Genomic DNA, 21752 nt, shown 5'->3' with positions numbered 1-21752 from the left:
ACTACAGCCAAAAACCAGCTGGGGATGCCCATTTTGTTTTATGTTAAACTCTATGTCCAAATAAAATTCCATGCAGAAAGACCCCAGGCTGGGAAGTGAACCCAGAACCTTCTTGCTGCAAGGCAGCAGTGCTACACACTGTGCCACTGAGCAGCTAACTTTGAAAAAATCTTTTTTTTTTTTTTATTCACTCATGTTTCCAAATAACTTTTTTGGAACTTACAGTATAGATTAAGAATGTTTGTTAAAGAAAAGCTCTTCGTAAGTCTGGTGATCTGTCCTGGGTGTACTCCACCTTTTGCCCATAGACTGCTGGGGATGTGACTCAAAAGGATAAGGATGGATGGATGGATGGATGGATGGATGGATGGATGGATGGATGGATGGATGGATGGATGGATGGATGGATGGATGGATGGATGGATGGATGGATGGATGGATGGATGGATGGATGGACGGATGGATGGATGGACGGATGGATGGAAACCAGTTTCTATATTAACGTACTAAAGAGAATCTGTAAATTGTTTTTGCTGCTACCCTTATCTTTTAACCAGATATTGTGTCAGTTCTGTTTGCCCTTAGCAACCAATGTTTTTATTTTTTTTCCTTTTCTATATAGATTGGAGCTGAACTGAATGGAGTTAAAAAAAAATGTCATTTTTATTTTGAGCTATTTTTCATCTACCAAATTTATGTTTGCTGATATTCTTTTGGTATCGATACAGCTATACTGTGATGATATGTGGGCCGAAAGGAAAAAACATATTAAAGTTAAGAATCTAAGCTTTCAAATGAATGGCAATCATTGAAAATATAATAATGATCCATGTGATTTAATCATACCACTCACATCTAATCCTGGTTGTCATCCATAACAACTCAGTCCTCTTCACGGGCAAACAAAAACTCTCTCCTCCCCTGTACCCTCCTCTAATGATCCCCATGTCTCCTGCACTGGGAGAACTGAAGGTGAGTATCCCCCTCCAGCCATCTCCCTCTGCCTCAGTAAGACAGACACCTGAAATAGACAAGCCACTCTTTTTTTTTTCTTTCTTTCTTTGCGCATTTTATGCCCAGTATGTGTGTATGACTGGATGGGGGAGAATTTTCAAAAATGTATTAAACTCCAAGCAATGAAAAATAGACCAGGTGGGGTCAAATTCTCAGTAACCCTCTTGGCTCCATGTAGCCAGCTCAGTGTGGTGTGAGTGAGGAGGACAAGGGATGAACCTAACAAGAGGAGAGAAAAGGGAAAGATACTATCAATAATGCAGACTACGCTATATGGGTCTGAAAGTAAAAATGGAAAAAGTACTGTCCAATAGTAAGGATGGCTCACTAAATTCTGGGCTGTATTTTAACCATAGTTAAAGTTTTTTGGGGGGTGATACCTTAATATAGAGAGTTTAGTCACACTTAAAGTTTTAGAGGTATGCTGGGCTCTTAACTTAGGGGTCAATGGACTGGAACCATCCTCTGTCATCTTCTGTGAGGAAGGAACTGGAGCAGTTGCAGACAGTGAACAGCATGTTGAATTAGCAAAGTGATCAGATATGACCAAATATTGCAATCATGACGAACGTTGAGCACAGAGCATGACACAGGGGCAGAAAACCACTCAGATCTACGAGGAAGAATAGCCATATCAAAGGAAAGATAGTGAAGAATAAAGAGAACCAATGAATATGCATAGTGAAGCAGGGGAAGAGAAATGACGGGGAAATTAAAGGAGCAATCAGAGGAGATGTGGAGCAGCTGAGGCAGAAGAAGAGGGTATAGAGCAGGGCTAAAATAGAGGAACCTAAGAAAATATTAAACAGATATTGTTCAAGATGTTCAAAGATACTGACATAAATTAAAAATGCTAACAATTAAGACATATTAAAACCAAAAATCTATTAATAAAGAACACTTGGAAGCTTCCTGAGGAACCTAAGACCTAAGAGACATAATGAACTGCCACGAAAGGGTCAGAATACACACAAATGAAAATCAGAAACCAAAACTCAAGATTGTAAAACTGCTATTTCTCTTTTTGGGAGTGATGGACTGCTGGTTGGAGCTTAGCCTTTTAATGGGAAGGCTGTAAGTTGAATGGTTCCAATCCCACACACACTTCCTCTCCAGGCACAGTAAAACTAAGAAGATTGGTGAATGAAAAAGACAATTTTAACTGGAATTTACAAAGCTGCATTGAAATATTCAAACCAACCATGGCCCAATAATAAGTCTCTCTTTGTTTTGTTCAATCATGACTCAACATTAATCACTATATTTTCCATTTTTGTTTCAGTTACATTTGCCACATCCAGGCCAGATAATTATCTAACTAGCAGCAATGGACACTGTTAAAGGAACCCTAAGTCACATTTGCAAAAGTCTACTCAAATAATCACATCATGATTGTAAAATATTTTGTGAGTTGATTTAAACATTTTGTGACAAAAAATTAATAGTTTGAGAAAAAAAGGAATCTTTAAGGGAAAAACATGTTGCACCGTACAGCAATTTTTACTGATCTTTGATTTATTTCTTCTTTTAATTTGTTTCATGATGTTACATTAAAGCATTTTTGAAATTATTCCTCTTACCAAACAACCACACTTGCACATCTAAGGTCTAAATTGTTGCAGTATTGCTGAGGTATAGTGAGACTGGGTGTGATGCATCCGTAAAGATCAATTTTGTCAGAGTTATTTGATTGAATTTAGCTCTGGATTTTTACCGAATATGCTCTGGTTTAAAACATTGAATTTTAAGATTTATTTTTCCTGTATTTAGCTCTGTCCATCTTACCATAAACTCCAAACAAGTCTTCTGTAAAAGATAAAAAAAAGAATACTTTCAGGATGATCCTGCCACCACCTGTTTAGAGCCACGTGTATCTTTGTGTGTGTGTTTTTTTTTTTATCTTAACTGACCTGATTGCAGTATAACCTACATGGCTTGTTGCAAAGTTTAAGCAGAATGTCCCCTGGGTTCTTCTTTCCACTCCTCCATAGAAGCCAGGACCAGGGGGTGATCGTAGCATCCGGTTCACTGTTTTCTCATCATTCTCACCTCTTCAGCCATGCCAGTCTCCATTCCCACAGTTCCTCTACACCATGTCTCTTCCTCTTTCTTTGCATCTTTTGAATTGTAAACAACTTATAAAACCATGACACGGTCTTGACTAAATGTTCCCCCCGCCTCTCTTTCTCTTCTCCCAGCTATTTGTTTTCTCCTCACTATCGCGCATGAGTTTGTCTCAATCGCATGTTCTTTTTTCTGTTTTTTCCTCTGCGTCAGAAAAGCAAAAGTTAATTAAATATGGAACGAGATGGAGCAGCATCTCTTTAAACCATCATGTCATTAAAATGGCATCCCTGGGAGATCAGCTTAAAAGGAGCCGGAGAACAATGTCTCCTCAGTCGGATATTTATGGGCATGGTTATGTAAACATGCTCCCTTTATTCGCTATGTATATTTCATGTAATTATCACTTTTTGTAGCTCTCCCCCCTTGAGATCTGTGGAGGCAAGAAGTTACTGGGGGAATGTCATTAGAGGAGACTATTGTTACAGAGCTGCTGTGATGCCACACAAGGAAGAAAGCTACATCTTCATCCTAGTGAAATCTTTTATCTATATTTGACTTCATTGTATAGAAACCATCAATGTCTTCATAAAAGGCGTCGGAAGAAAAGAAAAAAAGCCCAGACCCTACGTTCCATTCCCTGCAGTTGCCCATCTTTAATAAACATTACAGAATGCTACAGTATTTTGTCCTCCTCCCAGCATGCATTTGATCTAGACACTAGGAAATCCACTGATGATTTATCAGTTTGCCAAGAAAACACTGATGCCTCTTTCTCAGCCTGCCTGTGCATCCATCTATTAGAGTCACCAAAGATCTAAAGTGAACTAGATTCTTTCTGCAGCAGAAGCCAGTCGCTAGAAGGCCTGGGTGCCAGCTGATGGGAAGCTGCTAATTAAGAGGGCTAGAGAGCCAGTGGGGCACCTGACGAAACACGGGCACCTGGGTTTCACATGAGGGGGGCTGGGTGTCCATCACACTTCGCCTGTGTTGCACTGAGATCTCTGCAGTCAGCTCTGTACTGTGCCATGTAGCTCTGTTTTCATGCATGCATTTTCAAACACAGCTCACGTAAGACTCACGCTCTTATTGTTGTGCTTCCTCAGTAAGCCACTGCCATCACAGAGGGAGATGAAATTGTGTTGTATGATAAAAAATATAGATGTCAAGGTGCATTTTTCTTAAAACACACTTCAAGACATCTGTAACAAAGTGAATAGACACAATCAATCTTTATGCACAAAGGATTCAAACTCCCACATGCAGAACCTAACGCTGCTCCTCTCGCTATTGTTCACAGAGTCTTCTTTGCTGTAGGGTCAAAATGTCTTTAACTAATCTAAATGGCTCTGACTTAGGGGACAGTATGAGGTCTGCCATGAGTTCTGTCATTACACTTTCATGCACCAGAGGCTGATATAGCTCCCGACCACCATTGAACCTCCCCGTATTGCCATCCAATCCGACACCACAGACGCAGTAAACCTAAGTGAACCGCAGTTTCGAAAGTCGACAGCAATAACCACTGCAGAATTGCTTTTAATCAACGTCTGAAATGAGGGTGACTTGAAGCGTCGCCCCATGCTGATTAAATGTAATTGTTTAATTGCCAAGTGCTGGGAACCCATCCTAAGAGGATTCCAATGGAATTATTTAATCTCTAGTCAGGAGGTGCACTGCAGGAAAAAAAGAGGAGGAAAAACGAAAGAAGTGAAAAGGCCAAAATCAAGCAGAAATAGTCTTTTTTTTTTTTTTTCAGCATGTCCCTGATGAAATATTAACTGTGGTTTACATTTAGTTTGCTCAGAGAGTGAACAGCCTGTGCTGGAACTTCAGCTTCTAAAGGGGTCATGGTTTTGACCTTTTTCTGTGCAAAGTGGTTTGATCTTGTCTGCTGTTTTTTTTTTCCACGTTTCAACATTATTCTGGAGTAGTGTAAAATATTGCTATTTTCTGTAAAATTCCAAGCATGTGAATGAGTTAGTACCATGTCAGTAAAAGGCAGCTGCTCCAATATAACTGCATATAAGGTATTATTAAATTAGATTTCAGCAAATCCCAAGGTAAATTGATACTTCAGGGTTTTTGCAGCAATGCTCTGTTACAAGTTTATAAGTGCTAATAGTAAATAACTAACTAATATTCAGAAACCTCTGTTTCCATTTGGATTTATTGTCAACCCTGATTAGTTTTTCATGAAAGCTGAAGCTAAAATCTAGTTTGAGAAAGGGCAGAAAACGATAAAAACATTTAACATCTCAGAAAAGTTCAATTAAAAAGAAAAAAAAAACACATCACTTACACTAATAAAAAATATACCATTCTTAAACTGAATGATTTTTAATTTTTATTTATTTTAGTGATGGTACAGGTAAGAATGTTAGCACTTTTTGACACATGTCAGGTCATCACTGAAGATAAAAAAAAAAAGCCAGGAACTTATTTTCATTGTAGTCCTGCGAACCTTTAGACCAACACCATGTTTACATTCCAAGGTAATTTACACAACTAATGAATATCTAAATAAGAAATGATGGCAAAGGGTGTTTATTTAGAAACATTTAGATAGTTTCGTGTTGCAAAGGTAACAGATATTACTTTCAAAGTAACTTGAACCCCATTTCTTTCCCAAGTTGATGTTTACTGTGAACCTTTTTGTTTACATTTTTAAATACACAGAGTTCTTGTCTGATTGGCTGCTTTAGCTAATAAAAAAGTGTACTGAAATGTTTTTATATTATTCAAAATAAAGCATTAACCAGAGGTTAAACCCTTCTATTCTTATATGTTGTGTTCTCAGTATGGGTTTTATACAGGAGGATCACTTGAGATGCCCAGCCCCCTTCCCCTAATTCCTGTGTATGTAATCCTTTATAGGTCTTCCTTGTAAATAGTGCAAATGTGATAACAGATTCTATGTTTATAAAAGGGTAATTGTGTGTCTGCTGTGACAGCTTTTCTCTCTTCAGATACAAGTTGGCTAAATATCATGCCATGTGTAATGGTCCAGTTGACGTACCTTGGTCTTTTATCTCTGGGACCAGCCTACCAAAACCCAGATCCATCCAACCAGTCTGAATTTGTACTAAATAAAGACACAGAGATTGTTATCTTCTCGTGGTACGATTTAAATTCCAACAAAATGCTAAACAAACACACAAATCTATTTAGCAGTTTTAACAAATTATGTACACTGCCTTTGGTCACTGGGCATTATACGCTGGAATTTAGCAGTTGTTTTCTGTTTGAGTTCTCAGCTCTAAAAATCATTGCGTTTGATCACAGGCTACTCCTAAGAACAGCAGGATGAAGAAACAGGCAAACTTTTACTTCTTTCCACATTTTAATTATTATCTCCCATTGGTGTTTCACTTGCTTTGACCAATTTAAGCTGGCATGATCACCGCCACGGCCTCAGTCAGCAGCCAATAAGACTGGCACATATGCCATGACATTTCAATCTATCACCAAAATCAATAGCAGTATCCCCCACTAATATCACTGCACACAGAGCACACTGAGTGCTCTTGCCATCTCATTTGAGAGTAAACCCAGCCTCGCCATTCTGCTGATGATTGCAGTTCTGTCAACCCCAGGGAAATGTGTCTGCATCCCTGCGGTCAGAGTTGCACTGCTGTCCCCTGCAACCACGCTGTGGGCCGAGTGAGCGTTGGGGGGAGAAGAGCAGAGGCCTTCTTCCCTGCAGCTGTGCCCTTATTCCCAGCACCTGACCAGGGGGCCAGATGTGCACACAGGCAACATCAACAATTTGAGCGATGCAAGTCCCCTGTGAGACCCAGGCACCTGCAAATACATCTTCAGCATTTGACACAATGGCGTGATTACAGGTCTAACAAGTATGCATCTGAAGACAAGAACATTTAAACGTATCAAATAAAGCTTACATAAAAAGAGTTACTGGAAAACGGTTTTAGACTCTCACCTTTTCATGCACACATAAAAAAAATGTCTGCATTTGACACAGAGCCAGAAACTAAGGTACAATGTTCTTATTCACAGTGAAGCACAGCATCAGTTTTATTGTTTTCATTCCAGGCTTTTCACAGAAATGATCAGTTACAGTTGGAGGTAAGTATGTTCATGAAAATCTTCACTAGCATTCAGTTTAGACAAAATATATGATTTATTTTATAACTGACTTTCTTTCTTTACAACCAGACGGAAAACATTTGAGCTAATACTGAATATTGTGTTTTCAAAGGATAGAAAATAAGCTCTAAGTTGCAAAATGTTATATTTAATAATTACATCAGCTGAAGCTATAAGGACAAGCCACATAAAACATATACAACTAGAGAGGTTAAGGTTGAATGTTGGAGAGAAAAAGCCAGATACATGTGACCCGTGTGAAATTTAAAAAAATAACAGTTTTTCAATAACATCTGTATACAATAACAGCAAAGGTTAACTGATAAAGCTGATAACCGTTTACATTTTAAGAGCTTACTTTAAAACGTGCATTATTGCACCGAAAAAAGGGTTACTGGTGACATCTTGTGGTGAAAGACAATAATCGCACCCACCCCAAAATCTAATCTGAGTACATTTCATTTGCTTTCAAACTAAATATCATTTTATAAAACGATATTTAGTTTTATAAAAAATCATTTTATACATAAAGTTATTATAGAGGGCATTGAAGTCTTTTTCATGTCTTTTACGTGACAAACACAAGCTTTTACAAAGTTATTCAAGGGTTTATGTTATAAATTATCATAAACTAACACATTATTGGGATTTAGAAATAAAATTATTTCTGCTCTTATTAAAAAAGACATGAATTGTGCCTGGGAAAAGAAGTACTCTAAGTACAACTTTTATTTGCATGCAAAACAATATGGGGATAAACAAACTCTGCCCATCAGCGTAAAGAAACATAATTGCAATATAGAGATGTGGTGAGAGTTAATGGTAAGATAGATAAAAGTAAAAACAGAGCAACCCTGGAAGAAAAACTTTTTGCTGTAAAAGATTTGAGACCATTCTCCTGCAGGACATAAACCCTAAATCTGGAGCAAAAGCTTTGTTGGAGTGCCTTAAATGAAAGTGTATCCCTGGGTTTGAAGGGCCTAGTCAAAGTTCATGACTAATTCTAAATGAGGATATGTGACAGGACCTGAAATACACTTTTACAACACCCAGCTTTAGCTTTCATTTTAGTAGGTAATTCTACAAACTACACTAATATGTGAAACCTTGTGCTATTCATATCATCGATAAAATAAATTTGAATAATGATAATAATAAATAAAATGCATTGAAGCTTGTACTGAAGTTGTTTGGTGACAAAAAGAAAAAAGTCAAATCCCTTTATGACAGCAGAGGGTGATATTGGCCTATTATCACCCAGTTTCCAAAAGCCTTAATGGAGACGATAATATTTTAAAGCATTTGAAAAATATATATATGAAATATATATGGATATATACTGTATGGATTCATAAAGAGTAAATTCATTGTTTGTATTTATACCTCATACCGCCAACTTTTTTTTTACTATATCTACAGAAAGTTATTTTACGATTAAAGATCTTCTTTACAATTGATGAACACCTAGTTTCATTTCCACGTTCTGGTGAATAAATAATAATACAATTTTTGCAAATATACACTTGAGATATATAAAATATAAATAAAACTGACAAGCAAGAAACAACATGCTTAGATGCAAAATTCATTTAAACACTAAAAACATAGTTGGAGGCTATCAATTATGATCCTCCTGGCAAAGTGTTGGATTAGTTTAAGCTGCTTTCGATCAATTGACTTGGCACATTGTTCAATGGTGTCTTATTATCTCTAGCCAGGGCGCAGGACAGACGAAGGCGGAGTTGTGTACCGTTTTGGGCAGAGAATCTTGCTGAAGGCCCTGCGGAAGCTACTGTGGCACAGAGGGTACAGGAATGGGTTAATAGCTGAGTTAAGCCACAGGAGCCAGAAGGTGACCTCATACCAGTGATGCTGGATGCATCGCCCTCTGCAGGCAGCACGGATGATCATCAGTAGGGTGTATGGAGCCCAGCAGATGGCAAACACGCATACTATGATGGCCAGGGACTTAGCAATTTTCTTATCCCTGGACAGACGGCTAGGCTGGGCAGCCCTGCTGGCCAAGGGATCCTGTTTACCCAAACAAGGGGAGGAGGTCTGAGAGTGGATGGAGCCTCTTCCAGGCAGTTTTATCCCAAATCCCCAGTTGTGGGACACAGGGATTCCTTCCCCCTGGGCAGCGGGAGGTTCCCTTGCCTGAAGCTGATGGTGAAGCTGATGCTCCCTATGGAGGCGCCTCCTCCTACGTATACTGAGGTAAATGCTGAGGTTGAAGAAAGCAACAGAGATGAAAGGAGAGAAAAACTCCAACATAGAAGCACTCAGCAGAAAGTACCAAGAATAATAGAACTCTGCGAAGCACTCATCCTTGGGTACGCGGCTTCTGCCGACCACCAGCTCCCAGAATATGATCGCTGGCCCATACAGGACAAAGGCCAGCACCCAGACAGCAATCATCTTGAATATGGCTTGATGAGTCAAGCTCTGTCTGGCTCTGTAACTTACCTGCAGGAAAAATAAGCATATATGAGAAAATTACTGGGGAAAAGCTACAATTAGTCTCACTGCTCCCGAATGCTAAAATATTTACCGATGCAAATATTTTGTAACCATAACAACAGTAATACATGTAGGAATTTAAATAACTTGGTTTATATATAGGGGTAATTCAACTGTTTTTCAATTTATTACAATATCTGCTCCTGTAAAGGCATGTTAGTCAGATTAAAAGTACTCTGTATAATAAATGGGAAGTAGGTATTAGACAAAATTTTCTTTATGCCAACATTTATGTATAAAAATGTTATTTTTGTTAATCCTAAGAGTAATGTTTTCATTAGCATGGAAAAACATCATATTTTACTATAATATTCCAATTTGCAGAATACTGCCGTATATCAATGTAAAAACATAATAAATGTATCAGAGTTGTTGTGTTTCACAAAACCTTAAAATATTACTGGCACAGTGTCAACAGTTATGGATAAGAAAAAACAATATTAAGGGATATAAGAGAAAGGAAAATATGAAAAAAGATTAGACACCAATCAAATGAGATTAGAAGTAAGACAATCGAATGCCTAATGTTTTGATTTGAGTAACTTTCCTACTTAATGACATATTAAACAAATCTCCCTAAAACAGCCATGAGGCAGTCGACTCTTGATTAATAAATATTGGCCAAGTTTTATCAGCACAAATCAGGTCCAGTAATCCAACATCATGTAATGCATAAAAGTGTGTGAATGAGTATTAAGTCAATGAAGCGCGTCTCGGGAGCACTTGTCTCAATCAATGTCACATCCTGTAGCCCTGTCTGCTTCCCTGCTCAGTGGACAACGTGCTTTAGAGCCTCTCCAGCTCCTCTGGAAATATGTTACTGTTGTTCTTTCTAATTAGCTTTAGTTCAGAGAAGATTAAACCTGGATCCACTTGTGGTCGTTCAAATTAGTTACCTGATTGCATGTGAATCATCTGCCCAAACCTGTAACTTGGAAGTTCAGTGCCCTAAATAAGTATTCACACCCCCTGAGCTTTTCCCAATTTTCAGCTTTACAAAAAATCTCTATGTGTCTTATGCTTATTAAATAAGATATGCCATGTTAAAGTGGTGTTTAAAGACAGAAAAGACATTTCACAGCATTTCACAACAATAGATCACACATGCACAGTGCTTGGGTCTATAGAAGGGTAAAAGTACAGTAACTTAAATAAAATAAAATGTACTCAATTAAAAATAGAGTTACCAGTGCAAACTGTTATGCTTATAAAAGTAAAAATTACATACCCAAAATCAAACTTTAAGTAAAAATGTCCTTGGTTACATTTTTGCAAATAGAAAGAAAAACCTGAGGCAATTTTCTTAAAGAAAAAGCAGCACATAAATGAAACATGTTAACCAGTTTATTTACGTTGCTATAATTTACAATGTCCATTTTCTCAAGGTACTTTACATATGACATAAACTTTTGGGAGGTATTATGTAAAGCTGCTGTCTATAGGGTGCTCTAAGGCTGATAATTTCCCCCATCTCAGCATCCTTATCTCTAATATCCAACCCTGTGCATCCTTCCCCACATCTATGAAGTTTCTCTGTGGTTTTCTGGGAATCTGATGTTTCTGATCTCCATCCTATCCTTTGTCTCTTTTAAAATGTTTTATTTTAGACTTCGACTTAGACTTCCTTTATTGTCATTGCACAAAAAACACAAGGTGAATCTTGACAACGAAATGTCAATTACTTGGCTACCAGTGTAACAGAGCTAAGACCTTATTCCTGCACAATAAATATGTTTTCTATGAGTAAGAGCTAGCTATATACAGGGTAAGAGTATATATATACATATATATTGCACTGAGTTATTGAAGAAGTAATATCAATATATTAAATATTGCACTGAGTTATTGAATATTGCACTGAAGAGTTATTGAAAATGAAACATTAAATTGAAGACAAAACTAAACTAAGGTGCGTGTATTGTCCATGTCCACGGGGGGAGGAGTGTTATGTGGCGTTAAACACTTAAGTAAAAACCTAATCCAATGTTTTCAGTATTAGCCAAAATGAATTATAATGATACGCAGCAGATGAGACTAATATTAATAAATTGTTTCGTTACAATATAATTTAGTATGTTTACATGGTCATGGTTTGTTAATTTATCTAGTTACTTTTGGCCCCTGGTAAAAGAGCATGTAATTAGAAGGTCTGTAACCATTCAAGGCAAGTAGAGCACGAATTTTACAGTGCATATTGGTAAATAAAAGATAAGGAGAATCATCAATCAAAAACTGAAAAAAGAATGGCAGAAAAGGTGAGGGAAGAAAAAGAGATGGCTTCTAGGATCAAAAGGCTGGAGGATAATGGGAAGAAGGAGAGGAAAGGAGGAAAGATTAATGACAAGATTTACACATGACAATTAGACATAAAAGGTCGACTCTATTCTTTTCAAAATACAAAAGCATAATCCATGGAAGTGTGACCCCTGAGGGAAGAATTGAACAATGGTAAAATGAGCTGTACCTGTAGGGCACTTTATTCAGACAGCCATTCACACGCTGACATTAGCCATGTTGTGTCTTCATGTCTAATATTTCTACAACTAAATAAAAACAAACCACGCCCCTCCATTTATGGCCAAGAACATTCTTTTTTAATTTTTTTAAATGTTGACAAAGAAATACTATTTTAAATCTAAATCTTGTCCTAATAATTTCTTTTGATAATGTACTGGCAGCATTGGGAAGGTACCATTCCTTCTAAATTATTATGCCGCTAACACAGCAGCTTTATAGTTTATCAACATTCTATACATAAGACTCCATGCGCTGCAGGTACAGACAGAAAAAATACAGAACTTTATTTTCCTCTCTGTCCTCGGCCCTGCAGCGGCTCCGCCTCTTTAACTCTACGGTATGTCAGCTCTCACCAAGCTGCAGGAATATGGAAAGCCAAGATGTTCAAAAACACATGACTTACTTAATGACTGACACGTAGACGTGACTAACGTGTGTTTTGCATGTGTTGTCAACATGTAGTTGACAAATTGAGAGCATGTAAAGAACACGTCAACTATATATATACACGAATTAATGGGTGAGGGGCCCTTTTTTTTCCAGTCTTAGCCAAGGCTGTCGGCTGGCCCGCTGTTCGCCATTAACGCCTATTTAACACAACAATGACACAATTTACTCCCTGATCAAACCAAAAAACAATTACAGACATCTTGTTTGTGTTACCAAGACTTATATTGTCAACTTTTATGCTTTTAACAAAGCAGGATATTTAACAAGTATTAATTTTAACAGAAAGACCCGGTCCAGAACACAATGGAATTGTTAAACATTTTTGTACAAATTTTTCTTTAGTTGATATCAGATGAATGCTGTTGAAAACAATGCATATTTATGTATTAAATGACCCTTTTGCCTTTCTCATGGTTTTGGTTTTGTTCAAGTTTTATCTCTGAGTTTTAATTGGTCTTATTTCCATTCTTGTGTTTTAGGTGTTTTCTTGCCTCTTTTCACACCTGCTCCCAATCTGCTAATTAGCCTGGTCTTTGTTTCTCTCATATATTCTCCTCCTTTTCAGTCACTCTTTGCTGGTTTGTCGTCATTACTTTGTCCCTTTCTTGTTGGGAGTATTCCTGGTTTTCAGCATTTTTGGATTATTGTGGAATTATGTTTTGGATATTTGCTTCTGTTGAACTTTTGGTTATTTAAACCTTCAAGTAACTACCTTAAGCTTTTGTGTCTGCATTTTGGTCCTGTCAAACCTCCACCCCCATTGTGACAGCCTTACTATCATCAGCTCATAAAATCAAAAAGAGCAAAATTAGGATGTGAATTAATGTTTCACATAATTTGGAAACAGCATTTTGTTTCCAAATTGTCTAGTCAATAATTGTATAATGGAACTTTTAAAAAAAGTGCAGAGCTAGCCTGAAAGGGTCCTATTTGGCCTGATTTTATACCCTCCCTATGATACACATGCCCAATACAGAATTCGAACAAAGACAGAGACAAAGGCCTAGTGATCATCAGAGCCACCATCAAAGATGAAACAGTCAAGCTCCAAGAACATATAAGGAAGGTGAACCAGAAGACTGAAGCTACAGTATCAATTAATATCTAAGGCACTGAAAGCTCGAAAAGAAAAAACTGATGGAACCAACATGGGAGTAAAACCCCCTGTATGGGATGTGCCACTGACAGTAGGCCTGGAAGATATGGCTTAATATCAAATTTTAATTCTGTCATAAACAGGAAATGCAATTACTCACTTTGATCGACTGATTGCACAACCCGTAACAATAGATAGCTGAAGTGGCTGATATCACAAAATCCTACCAATGGCTAGAGAGGGCCAGGCTGCAGGGGCAGCACTGATTATGGCAGCACAGGGGCAGGCCTTGAGCGCCAGAGCAATAGAGGCCCACACCTACCAAACCAGGCAAGATCTCAGGTGCAAGCTATGCAAAGAGGCCCTAGAAACAATCCAGCATCTCACAGCAGGGCGGGAGATATTGGCAGGAAAAGAACACATGGAATGTCATGGCCAAATAGCTGGTATAGTGTACAGAACAATGTGTGCAGAATACAAGCTGGATACTCTCAGGTCATAATCGGAGCCATCCCCCAAGGTGGGGGAGAAGGACAGAGCTAAGATCCTGTGGGACTTCCAGAAACGAACAGACAAAATGCTTGTAGCCAACCAACAGGACAGGTTTATCACTGATCATATGTAGAGGACCCGTGCTTGAGATGCGGAGTCACTCAGCCCAGTACAAAGAAGGACTGTCTCACAAGTTCTATATAATAATTGGTTTGCACTTTTGTCATTACAATAGCTGAAACTGAATGCCAGGTAGTATAAAGCTAAATAAAGACAGTTAGACTGAAATATAAGTCAACTGCAATGAATACAATGTACTCATAATAACCTTTTATCAACCTTAATGTCCTGATTCTGCCCTTTGTGGAATTTTTTCATTTAAATTTCTTTTTCAATTTTCAGTTACACTTTGATTTATGTCATTTTGTGTTTTCTCAGCCACTGGATTCTTTTCCATTTTGTGTCATTCTAGTTGTTTTCTATATATATAAAAGTAGTGTCGTATTTTTTTAGATACTCTGTGTAGCCCCCTTGTGCCAGTCTCCTTCCACACCTGCTCCCTATCAGCTGATTAGCCCATTCTTTGTACCATCTCCTACATATGCTCCTCCTGTGCAGTTCCTCATTGTTGGATTCTCCTCATTACTTAATTACTCCATTCTTTTACTTCTTTGGTTGTCCCCCTACCCCCCCATCCCCGAGTGTCTCCTAGTTCTTGGTTCCTAAGTTTCTTGTGTTGATTGGTTCTGGATAGTTGCTTCTTCCTTCATATTCGATAAATATTGAAATATTTACACCTAAGTTTAAGAGAATCTTTGTGATACATTAAATTTTCACTAATTTATATTTACACTAAACCTGTTGATAATTTCTCTGGCATTTGTGTTTCAAATTCCTCATTGGTGCATTTACACTTTTTTTTTCAAGGGAGCATATAAAACAAAATCAAGCTCCTCCAATGCAATACTTCAAAAAGCACATAAAAAATATGTTGATGGAAACACAACAAGATGCCTAGTCAACAAATTCTTCCATCTAAACTGCAGCTGTTTAATTAACGTGTACCACTGACTGCAATGCTTATTAAGTTTTCAATAGATGGATTCAAAAAGCGTCTATGATGTATTCAAAACATGCAGTTTTACAACTGAACCCTTCTATATTCCTCTCAAAATCTCCAAAACTTTTGCATGGATCTGTGTGCTGTGTTCCTTTGTTTTCATAATCCATTTTTATTCTTATAAACATCTGAAGCTCCACACAGAGAGCTCTAATTATAATGAAATTGTTTCATCACAGATGGACTAGGTCTACTAATTAGTTGATTTCTGAAGGAAATTTGTTAAATGTCAATGAGGTTAAATTGCATTCTAGAATTTTATTTAGTAACAAAAACACGGGATCCTTTCCCTTCCTTTTACCTTTATGCTTGTCTTTGTGTCGGACCTATGGCGAGAAAAAGTTCCCACAAGATACATTTAAATTTATGACTGAAACACTGAAAATAAAAACAAGTGTAAGCTGCATAAATGCTTTTTGATCCTGTTAAATCCCTGAACTGTAATGACTAAACCACCATAAGATGCCTCCTCTCTAAAGCAGTGAGGCTTTAACAGAAATATCTTATGCCAGCTGTGTGTCATCTGACTCCACCTTTACTTTTCAAAGACAAACTGTGTCTCTGACTGCTGACAGCCCTTTGTCTCCTGATGTTCAGAGAGAAATGCTTTTAGGAAAATGTTGCTCGGCTGCAGGCTGCCTTTACTTGCAACGATTGATCTCTCCAGGTTAGAGGGACCACGGCACGGAGGAGGACCTCTATGATCAAAGCTGTCTAATTAAAGAAGAGGCTCACTCTTTCTCTGGTGTTATTTGTATTCATTGCACTGATGTTAAGTGTTTGCCTGTGAAAGGAGACAGAGGACTCTCTTTGTCTTCTGTGTCAAGCATCATCCCACCTTCTGAGTTATAACACAGGTATACAGGATACAGTCAGCTGAGTTATGCATTTCCAAGCTGCAGAAAATAAGCTAAATCAGATGAACAGGATGAGAGTATATATATATATATATACATATATATGTATAGTAAAGAAAAAAAAGCAATGAAACTTTGGTAAAAACATTGATGTCAAAATTAAAAATAGAACACCACAAATGGTTTGTAGTGTTTGTGTTTATTTTTGAAGGCCAGTCTTTCCTAAAGTCATAGTCTTTTTTTTTCTTTTCTATTTTCATCATGAGAGAATAATTATAATTAGGTGTGGCATCGGGCCTAAAAGGGTCAGGAGTTATTAACCTCCACAGATGGGCACGTTTGGGAGGATGTGGTAGCTGCGCCCCAACCACTAGCCTTTCAGTCTCATAAGAAATGAAGCCACAGAGCACAAGGAATGAATATTCTGATCATAAGATTTAAATTGGGTCTAAACAGGCATTCTGAGCGGACCTCTTTAAAAGGACAGTTATTTTAAGTGGAGTGAGAAAAGGTCTCCTGTTTGGGTTTGCCTTTATCGCTCTGGTCTTTTTATTCCCTCAGACCTGTTGGAGAAGTATTCACAGTTAAATCGAAGCTGATTGTTTTTGTGATGAAAAAGATAAAAACGTACTAAAATTATTTCCAGTTCTTCCCTGTCTTTAAATTGTTAAGCAGAATTCAATTAATTACAAAGTGGATTCTATCTAATTCAACTGAGAAACAAACTAATTGCTCTGAGAAAACTAAAATTGGTTTAAACTTTAAATGAATACTCTGTTCAATCAAATCCGGATTTAGTTTCAGAATTTAGCCTTTAGTAGGACTCCAACTGAAATGTGTTTGTTTTTATAGTGTGAGTTACAGACTAAATTTTGGGGTTATTTTAAATTCTTATTGTAACTTATTTATACAGTGGAGAAACATTATTGAGAAGAAGAGAGACTGGCCATCCGCTCAATGAAAAAAATGAACCTAAAAATAACTATTTGTCTTTCCTTAAACTTCAATTGGTTTAGGTAAAAGTAAAATATTGTATTCTCAGTTATTTCATTTCTTCTTGATTTGTTTCTTTAACAAGGCAGGGCGGGAAAAGAGCAGGGTGCATTCATGGTGCTGCTCAAAAATATGGAGAATTAGGATGATAGTCTTAGAAAACTTGTATATGACTTTTAAGAGTTATATGATTTTTGGCTATGTTAAAATTAATCAGGTACAATTTTATTGCCTTTTGTGTGAGATTTGTGTATTATTTAATAACTAATATTTTAACTATTACTTAATAACTATTATTTCATGTTGTCTGACAAGTCTTCCATACTTTCTTCCTGTGAATTACGCATGATATAATGGGTATAAAAGGCAGCTAGTTGTTATCATTGTCAAACTTTATCTTATTTTTATACCTCCTCATCAAACATTGAGACCCCACAAGTCAAGACTGATATCAACCTTGCTAAAGATCATCAAAAAGTCTAAAATTGTGAGGCCATTTTTTTCTGGTGACCCTATGCTAATGTTTATTGTGGATATATTCATTGAGATTTATACTCTCTCTTTGAAGCTGAAATATGGAGCCTAGGTGGAAGTTCAAGTGAAGAAACTAATTGCTTTCCAACATCCACCTGCTACTCAGCCAATCAGCTTTAAGCCACACCTCCACGAAAGCCAATCTGCATCCAAAGTTCACCTTAAAAGGCCTCCGATACACACCTGTCTGCTCCTGTGCGCAGGCGGTGGATGCGCTGTGACTTCATTCAGATGACACCGTTTGAACCCACCTCCAGCCCCTCCTCCACCATTGTAGCTAAGCTTCATCAGAGTGTCAGTCCTCCCGGACTCTTACTGCGTTCCATGTCTCATCTCAACCGGCCCGGCAGAAGACCACCATGTTAAGCCTGGTTTTGCCAGAGGTTTCTTCCCAACGAGGAGTTTTTCCTCTCCACTGTCGCTTCATGCTTGTTAATCACGGATAGGTTCTCTCAACCTGTGTTATCCAATTGGACTTCCATCTTCCAGGTCCCTGAGTGAAGTTCTAATATCAGCTCACGCAATCCACTGGATCTCCCCATAAAGCTCAGCAGACCCTCTCGCTAACCAGCAGTCTACAGACTGACCAACTTCATCTATCTCCACTCCACTCATTCAGAACTGGGGGGAAACAGCCCTATTCTTTGCTCCTGTTCATGCATATCTATCAAAATCAAGCGCTATGTTTCCTGCCGAGGTCTGAGCACCAAAGACAAGGTAATTGTATCAATAAATTTCTCCTAATTGTCTTTTCTCTTCGTGTGAGTTTTTCAGATTGAAATAACTTTGTCCTAATCTTTAGTTTTTTTTCATTCACCGCTTTCACCAAAAACCTGTTCATTCTAATAAAAAATAATCCTACAGCATGATGGAGCCATTGCTGTGGCTCACTGTATCGATATTGATTAGTAAGTTTTGCTTTTATGCCATAAAATACCATTAAGAATGTTGGCTAAAAGGTAAATTTTGGTTTCATCAGAACATAATGTCCAGTTTTATCACTATAACTACCTTGTCACGTATTTATCCATATGTACTGTTGTTGTTATTTTTAGGACGCCCGCTTTGACTGCTACTTTTGTATAATAATTCTGATCCTTTAAAAACTATAATCAAATTACTGCTAGTGCTAAGCAATAATAAATGGATAGACTCTTTATGCGGCATGGGTGTGATGCACTACAGTGGAGGCCAAAATGACGATTAGACAATCATTTTCAGTCACCAAGGGGGTTCGATTGTTTTAATAAGAACCATGTTGGAACCATGTTGTCATCTGATGATAGGAAGCTAAAGATAAAGAGGTGGGAAAGAAATCACCTTTTAGGGGCATAAATGGAGGATGGAGAAAAAAAAAGATTGTATGGTTTAATTGTTCAGGCTGTAGGGTTGTCATGATAATAAATTTTCAAACTCAATAACTCAATATCAATACCCTTTTAAATATCATGCGAATAAATAAAAAAAGAAAACAATTAAAGGCATATAAATGGTTCTATGAACATTAATAACTTGAGTATTTTAAGGGTGTCTGAAGTGCGATTTTTTTTATTTGCAAATCAATCAGAAATCAACGTTTAACAAATGCTAAAATATGCAAGCAACGTTTGTCTTTTGCATCGATACCATGCTAAATTAGAATTGTATTTATGTACAGTGTTTCAGTAATTATACTTTTTGGATTATCAATACTGACCACCCTACCAGGTAGTAACCAATAGTATAGATGATGAATCATACAACAGATAAATTGTGGAACTTACGAATGATATACTTGATTTGAATATCTTCACTCTGATGTAACTATTTTTGAAGCCTTAACACAAAACTATGTCAACCAGCTATGATGATGAAGAGAAATAAGAGAGGAAATGAGAGAAAGAATCAGGACAGACAGGAACAGATTGGGCTAATATTAGCTCAGACAGCCACCCAAACCAAGTGATTTATTTTTTAATATCATTCATATTGGAAAAGTGCATTAGAAAGAAGTTTAATTTATTAAAGCTATTATACAGTATAATACCTATTTGCCATATGACTGAGCAAAGAAGAACACAAGTAAGGGGTGAAGACAAAAGACATAAATTTGATAATGCCATCTGCTGTAGACCAGACTATTAATGACACCAGTTATGAATACTTAAAGTAGAAAGGAAACAAAAACCTAGATGCGTAGTATGGTTTGAAATTCTGCTGACTACCTTGTCAGTGCAATATTTTGGGAAAATTACTGCAGGCAGGTAAGGTGAGTCAATGTGGACCAGAAAGGTCCAGAGGAGGGAGAGGAGCAGAGAGTGAGTGCAGAGATTTGGTAATAAAAGTCTGGTTGTCCATGAATAAATCAGTTTTATAGACATAAACATAAAACAATGAAGAGGGTTGGGCGTTGCAGGGCACCTGGGATGAGTCTTAGAAGGCATGTAGTTGTGCCCCTGCTAAGTAACACAGATGGCAGAAAAAAACAATCTAGGAAAGCTAAACTTAATTTCAGGTTAATCATTGTGCTTTGATGTAACTAATGACAAAGAGATAATCAATAAGACTCAATTGCAAATTTGAATCTAAGGGGGTTCCAACAAAGTATTAGCTTAGGAGAGGTAAACCATTCTACTATCTACCAATCTCCCTAAATGATTCTGTATTATGCAATGGTCAAATAAAATATTAAAGAAAGCTCTAAGATAGTATTTTCATGGTCTTATTTTAATTTTATTTTTTAACATCAGATAAAAAAGGACTGTGTGTTCATTTTTATCTTAATTTAAAGCCACGTATGAGGCCTGCTAGATGCTGATACCCACCTGACTGACTAAAAGGTACTGTATTTAGGGACAGTATGTTCCACTCACCGCTCTGGTGACAGAAAGGAAACGGTCATAGCTGATGAGCACAATGCTGAAGACTGATGCTGAGCAGAGCAGATAGTCTGTAACCAGCCAGAGCTTACACAGCCCTCGACCCAACGTCCACCTGCCTGTCAGGATGTAGGGGATATAGACGGGGATGCAGAATGCCCCTACAAACAGTCAGTGAGGAAGGGGGTCAGAAGACAAACACAGATAATAGAATTTGCTCTTATTGTAGTATTTCTCTAACAGCATTTGTAACTCAATTAAAAGAAAATTATAGTTGATTCTGATAATGAATTGAATAAAACTGTCCACAAAAAATGTATAGTTCATAGCAGCATCAGTCTTTACAGCCTAAATACCTCCAGTATCCAGACAGACTTCTTTCCATCCTATTCAATACAGCACAATTGGATGAACATATTTTGGGCACACATGACAGCTTTGACTGAACCATTTAAACACTACAGAAACTTGATTTATATTTAAGACAAGTAAGAATAAGTTTTTCATGTAAAATAAATAAATAAATAAAAAAAGATTAAAAAAAAAAACATAGCATCACAGACTCTTTAAGGAGTTAATAAAATAAAGATTGAACTCACCTACAAGGAAATCTGAGATAGCCAAATTCAGGAAGTAGTAATTGCATTGTCTCCTCAAACTCTTGTCAACCTTAAAAGCCAAAATGACCAGTGCGTTTCCCAGAACTATCACCACGACCAAAGTCACCATCATGACCATCAGAATGACAAAAACGGGTCCTGAGAACGCGAAGCTGCTCTGGATCCTTGTTGATGAATTATCAAAATAGTACCCGCTTGAGTTGGAGTTCATGTGTTCCTCGGACATAGTGAAGATCTGAGTGGTTAAAATCCTCAACAGGCAGGTGAGAAAAATCTTAATAAAGCAGCAACAGGTGCCAGGCGGACGATAACTGCGCCCTGCGCCCCCATAGAGGCTCCGTAAGCTGCGGGCTTCCCAATGAAACTGAGAGCAGTGCTCGGAAAGATCCACCAGAGGGCGCAAGACGCGTTTCCACAACGCATGCCTGGACACCTGATGGATTATACGCACGTTTATCACCAGTAGTTTTAAACGTTTTCTTTTACATTTTATTTTATTTAATTCAA

At 37.5% G+C, this 21752-nt stretch overlaps 1 protein-coding gene across 1 annotated transcript; it reads right to left on the bottom strand.

Moving 5' to 3' along the window:
- Positions 1–8592: 8592 nt before the first annotated feature.
- LOC119795727 (histamine H3 receptor-like) lies at positions 8593–21574 on the bottom strand. The gene is made up of 3 exons (XM_038303887.1): positions 21225–21574; positions 20620–20786; positions 8593–9654 (listed from the first exon to the last, which is right to left on the bottom strand). The coding sequence occupies exons 1-3, from the start codon at positions 21469–21471 to the stop codon at positions 8899–8901; spliced, it is 1170 nt and encodes a 389-aa protein (XP_038159815.1). The 5' UTR covers positions 21472–21574; the 3' UTR covers positions 8593–8898.
- Positions 21575–21752: the final 178 nt, after the last annotated feature.

This window comes from Cyprinodon tularosa, unplaced genomic scaffold (genome assembly GCF_016077235.1).
Source record: "Cyprinodon tularosa strain WSP-4 unplaced genomic scaffold, ASM1607723v1 ctg52, whole genome shotgun sequence".
Classification (NCBI taxonomy): domain Eukaryota; kingdom Metazoa; phylum Chordata; class Actinopteri; order Cyprinodontiformes; family Cyprinodontidae; genus Cyprinodon; species Cyprinodon tularosa.
Note: the sequence above shows the minus strand (reverse complement) of the source record. Positions and strands in the feature narration are given on the sequence as shown.

Excerpts from the sequence above, each read along its gene's own strand:
- LOC119795727 (XM_038303887.1), bottom strand. The coding sequence starts at position 21,471 with ATGTCCGAGGAACACATGAACTCCAACTCAAGCGGGTACTATTTTGAT. Across the intron at positions 20,787-21,224 it reads TATCTCAGATTTCCTTGTAG|GGGCATTCTGCATCCCCGTC; the intron begins GTGAGTTCAATC and ends GACTGTTTGTAG. Across the intron at positions 9,655-20,619 it reads TCCTTTCTGTCACCAGAGCG|GTAAGTTACAGAGCCAGACA; the intron begins GTGAGTGGAACA and ends TTTTTCCTGCAG.